The sequence below is a fragment of the Lissotriton vulgaris genome, chromosome 8 (assembly GCF_964263255.1).
Source record: "Lissotriton vulgaris chromosome 8, aLisVul1.2, whole genome shotgun sequence".
Lineage (NCBI taxonomy): Eukaryota > Metazoa > Chordata > Amphibia > Caudata > Salamandridae > Lissotriton > Lissotriton vulgaris.
The window spans coordinates 641,640,145-641,654,215 of NC_141696.1; the positions used below are offsets into that span (position 1 = coordinate 641,640,145).

Here is a 14,071-nt window from a genome sequence, read left to right on the forward strand (position 1 = left end):
AAATACCGACAACAAAGACTTTTTCGTATCTTGGCGTCCTTTTTGACCATAAATTAACATGGGCACCTGCAATACAAAAGAAAAAGGGCGAGGTAGTGCGCACTAACGCAGCAATAATGGATTTTGCTAAGAAAATGGGTAATAGCCCGGTGGCCGCTGTCCTGAAGCTATATCAAGCCAAAAGCATTGCAGTTGCGTGCTATGGGAGTGAAATGTGGGGATCTGAACCCCTAGATGCCCTTGAGGTCACCGAAAATAACTTTCTAAAGCAGGTTTTAAGGCTCCCCAGGGGCACGGCAAACTTTTCTGTTCATGAGGAACTTGGTATGCCCTATCTAAGTGACAGGATAGCTGTAAATCCCTTGCTATGCTGGCTAAATAGCTGGCTAAACATAGACATACCCCTCACCAGAAACATTTTGCGAGACGCACTAGAGTGGGAAGGGAGGCATAAGATCCCATGGATAAAATATATCAGAAGATGTCTCTTTAAATTAGGTCGGCCGGACCTTTTTCTAGATCCTGAGAAAATAACCAAAACAGATGTAATCTATGTGAAGAACACCTTTATGACATCTAGGTACCTTGCAAGGGAGGAGCGAGAGTATAAGAAAAACAGTGTGAGATTGCACGCTCTCACAAAAAGGAGTCTTCACATGGAACCCTATTTAGTCTGGCCTCTGTCGGGTTATGAACGCTTTTTGCTGACCAGGTTCCGATTTGATATGTTCCACCTATTGTTAGCTGTGCCAAGTGGGGCACATAGAGGTCAAGTGTTGCCAGCTTGCGGCTGCGACAATAAGTCTCCGCAAGATCTGGCACACTTTTTATTTTTTTGCCTGTATTACACAGTTCCTCGTAACCTGTTTTTAAAACCTTTACTAAAACAGCTACATTTTGCACAATTCAGACCAGCACTTTATTACCTTCAAATGCTAAATAGCGATTGTACCTTGTTTGTATGCAGTTTTTTAAAACTAGCACTTAAACATAGAAAAAGCATGGAAGGTTAATTAATTTTGCTAACTTTTTTTAAATCAAAATTGTATTTTTATCCTTTTTAATTATAAATTTGTAATTCCGCTTGTGATCATGTTTATGTGGTAACAAACATTCTGCCTATCAATTTTATTGTGTGATAAATGTTTATGAAATGCACTTTTATGATTGTTATATGTAAACAATCGAATAAAGATATTTTACTTACTTACTTACCTTAATGTGATCTTTCAAATGATATCCCAAGATATTATAGTAAAACAATCAGCAAGCTCGTATCCCAACCGCTGCACACCAATGTGAGAAGTTGGCCTGATATGTGATGTCCACTATTCTAGTGGGCACCCTGTATCAGTCCAAACAACCATTATGGTGATGGTTGTAAAGTCAACCTTATAGACCAGCTATCCTAGTGGTAGCATGGACAAAGCAGTCTTAGACTAATACTTAAGAGAGCATGTGAAGCCAATTGTTTTACCAATAATAACCCCTTTAATACCAAATGAAAGGACACCACACAAGGTATATATCAAATATATATTTATTTATTACTAACACAACCCCTCTGAACTCTTTATGAGTTCAGAGTTCGAGATACAGCACAAGTTACTCAATAAGCATACTATAAGTTGCACAAATACATTTCTGCCCTAGGGGCTTCACGAACCATATACTAAGTAAGTGGTATAAGAACCACTTCACGATAGGTGAATAGGCCAAGGGCCTAGGGAATCGCTGGGACTACACTGAACAACCACAGGTTAGGAAGTAGGAGTTTCACAGGATGCATGTGCAGTGTCTAAACACACATGCGGGTTCTCATAGACACTCAATGGGAACATAAAGTTTGTAAAGTAGTTGATTTCGGACACTTCTGGATGGACTACGGGAAAACTCAGTTAATCTAGGACACTTGGATAGTTATTACCCACGGGAGCACTGGAGTACTCGAGTTACCTCACCCAGAGAAGCCAGGTGCATAGGTGTTCTTTCGTGTCGGGTTTCGTCGTCGAATCCTATGGAGAGCTGCACAAAGAGGCTGCAGGCGACCAGGATGAAGATGTCCGGTTGGATCCAAGGGTGAATCGGAGCAGTGAAGAACCTGAAAGCAGAGGGGGCAGAGTCTGGAGCACTATCCAGTGACCAGGAAGGAACCAGGAAGGAACCAGGCGATGTTGAGCTGCAAAGAGGTGATGAGGTGAAGCTTGTCTCTGCAGCCACGTGGATCAGGAGGCGTTGACGATGACCAGGGGCTGGATACGGACTGCCCCACGAAGGATCTTGCTGTTGGCGGTGTCAGCTTTCGGATCGGAGTCAACAAGTCTTGGCAAAGGCAACCCACGCAGGAAGGGAAGATCAGACCAGCAAGGTCTGGGGAGCTTCCCCTTTACAGGAAAGCAGGAGCAATCCCGGAGCAACCAGGCAAGTGGTGTTGATTTGCAAAGATGTCTTCTGGAGGGCCACTAGCCAACGGGCTAGCAACCGCAAAGACGAATTGAGGAGAAATGCAGGCACAGGCCCCACGCGGCACTCGTGGTAGTGGAGGGCTTAGCTTCAGTGCACTCACGGCTCGGGGTTGGGGCCTCTCAAGTCCCAATGTACAACTTCCAGGATGCCTCAGAAGCTGCACAGTTAGCAACAAGCAGGTACTGCATGTAGTCCGGTCCCACGTCTCTCATGTCCGCCCCGGGTCTTAGCTTTGCTGTGGATGTGGGTCGGGTCAGAGAAGTCTGAAAGTCCAGAGGCTGCATCGCTAAGTCTTCGGGCTCCGGCGGGAGCGTCGACAAATCAAACCGGCAAGTCACTGATGGTGCCTGTTTGCACAGGGTGGTCACTCCTTGACCACAAGGGAGATTCTTCAGTCTTCTAGTTGCAGTAGAATGTCGAAGTTTCAGAGTTTTGTTTCAGAGTTTCAGTTCAGGATAATCTAAAGTCCCTAGACTCAGCTCCTAGCTTTATACTAATCTAAGTGGCTGGATTACCTGCTAGGTCCCTCCTATGGGTGGAACCTGGGAAGGGTGTGATTACACCCCTTTTCCTTTGTCCAGTTTTGTGCCACAGCTGGGGCTGGAGCACCTCCCAAGGCAGGAAACCTATTGTCCAGGCCTCCCCTGCAGGAGTTTCATCCAGCAACAGGAGGTCATGCTCGTGTCTGTGGCAGCAGCATCCATTTTGTGATGCTGAGGTTCTGTTTAACTTTTTCCGGGTAAAGCTACAACTACATGTATTCTCCCTCTAGAAGGGTGGAATGCTACCCCCGCCGCCAGGACTGGCGGGGGGGGGGGTAGTATTCCAAAGCGTATCACACCTTACACAACATGTTTTGATAAAGCCAAACCAAACTAACTTAGCATTAACCGCGAGGATTATAATGCACTTGAGAGTATATGGTATGGCTATATCATAGAACAGCTATAAGGACATGGCTCTGAAAGCTGCAGACAGGCTCAGCTCATGCTAGAGCACCATCTCACATAAAACCAAGCACTCTGCCTTCAGGATTGTCAAGGCCTGCCATAGGAGTGACTTATAGGTATTTATGTGTCTTTATGTAATGGTAGGTATAGGGATACTATACCTAAGCTGAGTGATCAGCCAGTTGTGCCTTTTTTCTTTTTTCTTTTTTTTTTCTTTTTGGGGTCCCTACAAGCCACACCTAAATCTATCTCTGGACACTGCAAATCGAAACCAGAGGAGCCTCTGGATGAGGCAGGCACCAAGCACGTCTTATGGTATTCAATGATAACTGCCACAACTACAATGTAGGGGCGGATAAAAGATATATACCGCAATTCCAACTTTAACATTGAGTTTTTGAGAATACCATAAATCTATCCAAAAGTTGAGATTTGTTACAAGTGTCCATTTCATTTTTGATAACCTCCATACTTACCCAGGGGAAGCAAGTGGACACTTATTCCTCCTCCCTACCTTGATTACCGACCCAATGTGGATGGCCAGCCAGGGGTGGCCTAATACATGCTGCAGCCCCTGGCAGGCCGTGGATGCACCTATGCCCTGGGTACCTATGGTACACTATACAGGGGCTCACAAGGTGACCCAATATCCAATTGGAGATGTACCTAAAGTACATGGAGTCCATTTTAGAGTGAGAGCAGATAGCCTGGGGCCCTGATTAGCAGGTTCCCAGGCCAACTAAGTTGAAAATTAGCTAAACACTAGGCAAAAAAGTTGGGGTAACCATATAGTCAGATATCCACCTTCCTACAGGATGCCCCCTCTCACCCTACCTATTTGCCTTGGCTATGGAGCCTCTGGCGGTATGGGTACGCATGGATGCACAGCTGAGCGGGTTTGAGTTGGCACAGGGGCCGACTGACAGGATTGCATAATACGCAGATGATGTCCTCTTCTTTCCTACAGATCTTAATAGATCGGGCCTCGTGCAGATCTTTGGTGAGTCATCAGGGCTTTATCTGAACCCTCGCAAGTCTACATTATGGGTGCCCGGGTGAGCCAACACAAGAAGCGGGCAATTAGGCATCTTCACTCCAAGTGGCGGTGGGGGGTCTCAAGTATCTGGGGGTTTTCCTGTTGGAGATCCCTGTCGTGTCCTGGGAGCGAAATCTGGCACCGGTTTGGGAATGTGTGTGGGCTGACCTAAGAACCTGGTCGCGTATGCCGCTTACTATATATGGTAGGTTGGCAATCTTTAAAATAGTAGCACTCCCCTGCTGCTGTACCAACTGCAAAACCACCCTTATCTGATATCGCCTGGTTGGTTCCGTCAGTGTACTCCGCCCTGGGGTAGTTTTTGTGGGGGGGAGGTGCGGTGCGTGTTTTATTGTGCACGTGTTTCTTATCCTCCTATTGTGGGGGACTGGCGACCTCTGATATTCTTTCTTACTATCAGGCCTCCCATCTTTTGGTATTGAACTAGTGGTGGTATGGCGATAGGGGCGACCCGGCGTATGCCATGGAACGCTACTTGATGGGCTCCATATGTTACACACTCTCCTTTACATGGTGTTGTTGCGGAATGTGTTGCTGGCGACCACTCGAGTGGTGTTTTGCATCTGGCGACAGGCATTGCTCCTGATGGGGTGTTGGAATACCATGACGGCAGAGACCCCCCTGTGGAACAATAGGCGGTTTCCTGGCCTGGCGATGTTACAGGGCTTTAGAGGATGGGACAACATAGGCATTTCGACCCTGGGGGATGTATTACGGGGTACGACACTTAAGCCCTTCCAGGATCTTAGGGAGGAATTTGCTATGCCTCGGTCCCAGTTTTTTAGGTACCTCCAATTTCGCCATGCATTGTCCCCCAGCCTGGGGGGGTTGGAGTCCCTCCCTGAGTTTAGCCCCCTATAGGCGAAAGTGTTCATGGGGGACCTGGAGACGAAAAAAATATCCTGCATCTACCAGACACTAGTCATGCACTGTTCCCCTACCCTGCCGAGGCTCCGGGAGCAATGGGAGGCAGACGTCGGCGTGTTAGAGGAGGAGGACTGGAGGGAAGCTCTGGCCACTCCCAGGGGTGCTGCCATAGCCATGTCACTCCGCCTCATCCAATTTAAGTATCTACATAGAGTCTACTTTACCAGAGTTTGGCTCTGGCGGGCGGGACTGATTGCCTCACCGGACTGCCTCCGCTGCAATAGGGACGAAGGGTCCTTCATGCACACCGTTTGGAGCTGTAGATCCCTTGATCGGTTCTGGAGGGAGGTCCTGGCCTGTTTGTCGGAGGTACCGGGATGGGTGCTCCTGCGTACGCCGCAGTTTGCCCTGTTGCATGTCATGGAGGGGGTGGGGGGTAGCCTCTCAAAAGGCACCTGATGTTACTTGGCCTTACAACGGCCAAAAGAGACATTGCTAAAGGCTGGAAGGACTCACAGGCCCCGTCCGTGGCCGTTTGAAAGAGGGGGCTGGACTTTTGTATGGGGCTGGAGCAGCCGATATTCGTGGCCAGGGGGTGCCAGTGGAAACATTATACAATTTGGAAGCGCTGGGCAGATTATAGGGGTCTGTGGCTTGAACCCCCTGTGGAGCAGGAGGACCTTCTCTTGGAGGGGTGATGGGGCAGGTGATGCGGACCTAGGGGACTTTTGGGCTGGGGGGCAGGTATTCTTGTGCACGTTTTACCTTTTTTTGCTGTGTGCTACCCTATATGGGTGGGTAGGGCCTGGTGGTGGATGTGCGACTCAGGGGGGGTTGGTGGGGGGGTGGGTAGTTGGGGTGGGGGGTGGGGGAGTCGGGGTTTGGGGGTGGGAGTAGGGTTGATTAGGGGGGTTGTTCACAGAGTGCTTGGTTATCCACTCGTTATTTTGTGCATATAAAGTGAAAAGTCGATTGCCCATTGATACTGTCATATTAGTGATCTGCAACCGCCCCTGGGTTACAGGGCCCTGCATAATGTCTGACAATAAAATTTGCTTAAAAAAATAATCCAACTTCACTATTAAAGTGAGTTGTTGAATCATACTTTAAGCGGATTCCTACCCTGAGATAGCAGAAATAAATTTTCAGTTTTATCCAATATGTTATGATAGCTGCTGTTCCTGCCTGAACAAGCAACAAACCTCCCATCTCTCCAGTTATAAGGACAACATCAAAAACATATTCTCAAAGGAGAAAGGAATTGAACACTTTCTGCACAATTATTTTCAGGTATGCAGGAAAGAATGATTTTCCTACATTGCTTACAACTGATTTCCTGATTTGTCAACAGGCGTTCTTGCTGTCGTTCTGATGGCTACAGGAATGGGATGGAGAACACTCTTTAATCATGCTACAATGCAGACATTCTTGATCGTGAGGACAGACCATTTCCATCTACTCTGTAGGGAGAACCTAGCATTTTATCCCTTGTTATAGCGAAATGCTTTTGGGACATATACCTGGGAGACATGATGCCGTACTCATAGGCCTTGGCAGAATTATGCGTGGTCTTCACTGAGCCACTTAGTTTAGTCCTGGTGAGGATACAGCTGGTCCACTGAAAAAGAGAACACTAGTGCTGGGAGTCCAGATAATCGTTCCCCCTCAGTGAATGAATATGTGAGTGTGTGTTGAAAGAACCAGTGGACTTGTTTCTTAACACTATACTGTAAGGGACTCAACTCACCCTAAAAGAAAGACATCACAGTGGGATGTAGAATTTCTTAACTCACCTTTCAGAAATAGTTTAAATCTCTTTGACACATTCTCATTGCATCATCTGTTTACTCAGGCCAAACTCAGACATCCCTGCAATAAAATAGTTTTCACCAGATTACAACTAAAGCCTTGATCCTCCACCACACTGTTCTCCCTACTTCTAATATCCTCAGATGCTGTGCTCTCCATTCAACACAAGCATTCTCAGTTTATATTGTTTTAAAAGTGTTACTGTTTCAAAGTACTACATTTGAAATATATTTAGGACCCATGCCTGTGATTATAGTCCAAGTGAAAACTGAATTAGGCACTCTTCATCCACATACATCCTTCGTATTGTCAGTACTAATAGTGACCCTATAGTGAGTGATATGTGCCTGGTTTTTCTTTATAAGGGTTTTGAAGGAACATCTGGGAGAACAGGAAGTGTCACTTTCATTAATTGTTGACGCAGTAGAAGACGGAGACTTGGGAAACTACTCATGTTATGTTGAAAATGGGAACGGGCGTAGACATGCCAGCGTTCTTTTGAACAAACGAGGTAAAAAGCATTTGAGAATTACAATGCTTAGATAATTGTATATTGCTGGGTACTTCCTTATTCATAAATGAATGCCTTAACTTTTTTCCAGGAAATATTTTGAACACCAGTTTTTTGTAAGTAAAAATGTTTAATTTATTTGTAACACATCCATTATGTGGGCAATACATGATGCAATATATTTTCGTAATACAAATACTGGTGATAATGTTTGTGATATGCTAATTTTTCTGATTTAATTGAAATCCGAGTATTAAAGTAATTAGATAAAAGTGCATTGTGTAAACATATGTGATGATGACATTCTTTAAAACAAAAAAATGATTATGAGGGAGAGAAAAGAGAGGAAATTAAACTTATACTGATACATCCGATAACAGATGGCGAGATAAGGATTTGTAAAGATGTTATTCTCTCTAAAGACTCCTACCCGCACCCAGTGCAGTTGCAGTCCTTTCAGGTCCTAATAGATGCGCTCTTTGCCTTGAAATCCCATACGCTACTTTTGTTTCCATCATATGAGATGCTTGTTGCAATACGTGCTGCCTTTTGAACCACAGATTTGTGAACTTGCCATAACAAATACTAGTACAGATCGTACCTTGCTCATGGAGAGAAATGATCAATAATTTAAACCTCCAGCAAGTACATGACTTTTATACATTCAAAAACATATATCTTGAAATACTGTTTTATCTCCTCCAAATACGATGACATTTTGCATAATGGATGTACACTGTAAGTGACAATAGAATTGTTTAAAAAAAAAAATGATCAAATGCTCAGTTTACTTTTTCTAAAATGATCCATCCAAGGATATATTGCAATCTTAAAGTATGTGGAATTCGCTGATCGAAAGCCCCATCTACTTCAGCTACCTTCTTCCCCATCGTCTGATTAAAAAATACCAAGATTATTTGAAGGAAAAGACAGTGAAACTATTTTAATTTTGTGAAATTATTTTCATTTTGTGATTTCCCATTTTTAGTTCCGACTATAGAATTCTTTAGAATTTAAGAGGGGTTGCATGTCAAAAATCCTTTCAAAAAATGGACAGTAAACAGCACATAGAGTGGCTTTTTGTGTTTTTCAATGTTTGCCATTGCTGGCATGACTTTGCATCACGGTTTTGGCAGGTTACCTTTTCTACATTGTCATCTTTGTACCCTCAAGAATATCAGAATCTTTACTACACAACTCTGTCAAGTTTGATTCCTTCTCTTTCAAACCCACCTTCTGGGATCTATTTTGCAATGACCATAATGACCATAATAAAAAAAAACTACACAATCAAAGACGGTGCAGCCTATATCCTACCACTGTAACAATGAAATGGCACAACAGATGTAACTAAGCCATTTGCATACGTCACATTCTAAATCTATTCCATCCCTGTGATGGAGCAGGGGTTTGATAAAAGAAACCTGCGCAAATGAATACTCCCATAATAGGTACTAACAGTAAGTAGTAGATAAAACTAACGTGCACCTGACACAAACACAAAGGAAATAGCTTTGCACATGTATGCACTAATATGAAATAATATATGAAAGAACTAAACATATTTGCAGTCTGCTCTTGAAAAATGTAGAACAATAAAGTTACTAAATTGTACGTAAAAATTACCATGGTGTGACAGAGTCACCCACTAGAACCTCCAATCATCTGTTTAGTTTTCAGAAATGTTTCAATCTATATGGGACGGACATGCAGGGTTTAAGCTATGATTATGGTGCCATCAGGGGTGTGGTTCAGACTTGCGGGAAGGAAGAGAAGGTGGGTGAATGCATCGCTGTTCGTCGGGTTTGCAGAGAGTCCGAGCTGTTTTCCTTGTCTCTGTCATACTCTTGCGTCCAGAAATCTTTGTTACATGATCCTATTTCAGGGAACCCCCACCACCTCCTAGGCCGAGGGGGTGGTTTTCACACAGACTGATAGGTTTGTATTGTTTCTGAATCATACATGCAAATTGTTTGCGAATGTGTTTTTGTCTCTGAACTTTTTTCTCTCCACCTATCTACTCCGTCATAGATACATTGAACCTATTATTTAGATGAAACTATTGTCTCTTCATCTATCTCCTCCGTTAGGCGTATTTTGTTACGCGTATAATTTTGCTGATACTTAATCTATCCACTCCATCATGCATAATGTCATTGCTTATGTGATGATTTTGTATTCATTTGAAATATGCTGATGTTTTCTCTCCATTTGTGGGATTCATTATTTGCATTTGTGACTGTATGCAATGAGCATTTGTGTTATTATTGAGATAAAGCTTAATAAACTTTACCGAGCGTTTGTGGTTATTTAGATAGTTGAAGGTTAGTTTAAATAGTAAAATCATCATCATCAACTATTCAACTAATTGGGACATCGACCAAGTAGAAGGAAAGTTGATTAATTCATTTAGTAAGTATTCTTATGACATTATACACGGTTTGTAGAAAGGAAAGTATTGATCGAAAAAAATTGATCTCACTGCATCAGGAATTCTGGGTGAATGAGTATCGGCCATTGAAATTGGATGAATTGAGTATTGATCCCTGATCATGTATTAGCCTTGTGCTGGGTCAGTTTATTTGGCAGCAAAGGATGGTTTAAATATTGATTAGTTTGGTAATGTTTATTGATTATATGTTCTTAATATGAAAAGTTAATGTCCTGTTCTATGTTGTCTGGAAGTTCAGGTACGAAGATACCAGAGGAATCCCATGAATGGAATTTAGCCTGAAGTAGGCAGAAGAAGAGTGTGGTAAAGAAGCCACACTGCAGATGTACTTTGTCTGTTGTAATAATACGTAAAAGCTACAGAGGGCTGTAGGTGTTATATTTAGGGAATTTCGTATATAAGTAGAGTGACTGAAATAGTGAAGGGTCCACTTCCGAATCTACAGCCTTATCTTCAGGAGAGTAACAAGACATTTTTCCACACCAGAAAGTCCTCTTGTGAAATTTTGGTTTTATCCCTAGAGCAGCAGTAGGTCTTCCCGGAGCTTATATGAAGGGTAAAATAGCGTTGGTCCTTATTAGAACTCAAAGTGAGATAATCTCTTGAAAAGTGAAAACTATCTCTTTATTTAGTTGAACAGACAAGGTAGCATTGTCTTTGCGCTGTTACTAACCAAAATTTTGATTAAGAAAAACATAAAAAATATTTCTGTAAAAATTTTGTGAAGGGAGGGTCAGCAGAAGGAGTAATATTGACATCAGAAAAGGTCATGCTAGCATTGGTCAGGCAGCAGGCATGTATTAAGCTGTGATTGGTTGGTCGGTGTGAGTCGCGCTAGTATTAGTTGAGACTTTGCTTACGCAGCAGTGCTCCGATTGGTTGGTTAGTGAGAGTCACGCTGGTATAGGATGAGAGCTGACAAATAGAATACATAGAATTATGGAAGGTTTCTTGGTTTATTTTGGTGAAGTTTATTAGATTAAAAGATCAGAAAAATGAACCAGCTAAAATTAAAGAAATAATTTTTTCAAGAAGGCAAACAGATTGAGACTAGAGAGGGAATTCCGATTCCTCCCCCAAAAACACTTGCTTCCTATTTGATGTTGGAGCACGGATATCATACATGTATGTGGTTAGGTTAGAGAATTGGATAGAGTATACAAAGGACGATAGTGTCATAGCTTTTCCACAGCATGGTACTTTTAATGAAAGGATATTGCAGAATCTGAGGAATCGAATGAATGCCTGAGAACCAAATCCTAGAATGACGTAGTACGATTGTGGAGAAGCAGTCGTCTCTACCTCGTCGGGATGGCGTTCCAGACAGGGGTCCCTCCCCCCAACAACGGGACGTACAGCGTCCCTTACCCATCGGACTTCCTCTCTCTCTCTTCGCCCACAGGATCCGACAACAACATCCCGGACCGACGACCCGGAAGTGGTCAAACAGGATACTGGAAGTGCAGCTCCCGTAGGTGACCCGGAACCCAACCCTTCCGGAACCGGAAGCGCAACACTAAAGTCCGCCGGGAACAGAGAAAAGCCGGGAGGACAGACGGAGAGTCGTTCAGCCCAGCGGACTCGTGGCAGGAGACAGCGATCGGCGTGGAACCCCCGACGGAGAGCGGAGAGGAGGAGGAGAGCGGAGAGAAGAAGGAGAGCGGAGAGGAGAACGAGGAAGAGGACCTGTGGTCGGAGGACTGGTGGCGACCTCCGGAGGTGGCTGGAGAGCGGCCGCAACTCGGATGAGAGTTGCGGCGGGGCACGTGAGTACCCTCTATCCTTTCTCCGTGTTCCCTAGTGTAAATAGTATAAATACCTGTAAGCATTGTATATAGACCCTCACGAGCACCTCGCACTAGCCATAGAAATAGAGAAGTATCACGGGCACTGTTTATACTCCGCCGCACTAATCCCGGACACCATCAACCACCCTCTAACCCTTCCCTTCTCTTATTCGCCTTGTCCCCTCCTACCCAACCGGCCCTTCCCCACGTTCGTTTTCCGGTCCATTCACTCCCCGGTGCAGGTGGAAGTACTCGGTAGTCCTTGCTGGACTGGACTAACCCCCTGTATTCTCTCTCCCTTGTATATCTCCGAGGAGCACCAGCACCCGACATTATCCTGACGACACCAGCCAAGCAGAGGACTACATCCACGGCATCTACCCTTCATCCGAACCCACCCGGCTCTGCGCTTCCATCCAGAATTCCTTCCTATACCTCTGTCGAACAAGACTTTGTGTACCTTACTGAACAATAAATCCTTAACCATAGCTCACTACATTCGGCCTCCCAGCCTGTTATTCCGGTCCGCCCAACCCACAACTCCACAGGTGGTGTCAGAAGTGGGATCCACCGGAAGCATGGAGGCCGCAGTCCAACACCTCGCGGAGAGCCAGGAGCAGCTTGGCAAAATGATGGAACGCTTTCTTAAAACTGCAGAAGATGATCGAGGCCAACTCCATGACGTCCTAAAAGGACAGGGGACCGCACAGGACCAAGCCCTCGAGAAACTGACCACCGTCATGGGACAACAAAGACCCGTAACGTCCTTGCCCTCAGTTGTCTTGCAAAAGTATGTGTCGGGTGAAGATCCCGACTATTTTTTCACTAATTTCGAGCGTCTAGCCCAGGCTGCGGCTTGGCCTGCCGACCGATGGGGCCACTATCTGGGTCCCCTGTTGACTGGTGACCTGCAGGCAGCCTATCAGCAGGCCAATATACAGGGCCAGACCCCCTACAATGACATTAAAACCTGCATTCTGGAGAGACTGGGGATTGACGACGAAACATACAGGGTTCGTCTGAGGCAGGCCAAAGAGGGACCCCAAGAAACGCCACGGGCTCTCTCGTTCCGTATACAGGACTTGGCGAATAGGTGGTTGAAACCGGCCACCGCCACCAAGGAGGACATCCTAGCAAAAATATACTTGGAGCAGTATCTAGCGTCCCTACATCCGGCCACCCAAAAGTGGGTGAGACAACACGCCCGCTGACTCTTGACAGTGCTGTGGAGATTGCCAGTGCCTACAGCAGAGCCCAAGAGTCCCAACGGATCAAAGAGGAACACATCCACGTATCCCACATGGCAGCCATTCCCGTCCACAAAGACCACCTCCCGGGGTCAGAAGACCGGATCTGGTCCCCTTGTTACCCTACCCAGTTATGCCTCGACCCAACCCGCCTGGACCTCAGTGTTATCACTGCGGAGGGTATGGCCACATAGCTCGTGTGTGTCCTCAAAAGGAAGAGCCCATGGACATAGGAATGGCCAGGAACTATGTCTGTCTCACCAATGAAGGCACCCCGCCGCCTTTCCGCTGTCCGGTAAGGATTGAAGGACACCGCATGATGGCGTTAGCAGACACAGGGTGTAGACATAGCGTCCTACGACCCCAGGAACGACCCCATCCGGTCGGACCGGTGACCGGAACGGTCGCTATCAAATGCGTCCACGGCGACACCAGGAGTTATCCGACGGCCCGAGTGCGGGTGCAACATCTCTCAGATGAGGGAAGTATGTTAACTGTCGGCTTGGTTCCCAATCTCCCTGAACAAGCCATTTTAGGTAGCGATTACAGTGGTCTTCCCCACCTCCTTCAAGACACTACAGACTCCCTAAAGAAATGGTGGGCGGAAGCACCGTTTCCCCATGGGTCTCCTTCCACGGACTCTCCGTCAAAACCGGGGAAGACCAAGAATCAAAAGAAAAGAGAAAAAAGGATCTTTACCAGTGCATACCCGGCTCAGATAGATGTTCATCCCTGGGAAACCGACAGGGAATTCTGCGCAACCCAGCAAGAGGATCCGGTTTTGCAGGAAGCCTGGAATCGTGCCCTGGACAATGAGGACCCACTGAAAGTAGGTCCTTACTTTTTTCGAAAGAATGGACTCGTCTACAAAAAAGGGGGGGGCCACAGCTCCCACCCCAGCTAGTTATCCCAGGATTATTTCGGG

At 45.5% G+C, this 14,071-nt stretch overlaps 1 protein-coding gene across 1 annotated transcript in view; it reads left to right on the forward strand.

The window, feature by feature from the left end:
* The window catches only part of IL1RAPL1 (interleukin 1 receptor accessory protein like 1), a 2,420,186-nt gene that overhangs the window by 1,903,116 nt on the left and 502,999 nt on the right, over positions 1 to 14,071 (forward strand). The window contains exon 9 of the mRNA XM_086934516.1: positions 7,515 to 7,660. Within this exon, the coding sequence (XP_086790642.1) occupies positions 7,515 to 7,660 (146 nt within the window). The remainder of the gene's footprint in view (positions 1 to 7,514; positions 7,661 to 14,071) is intronic.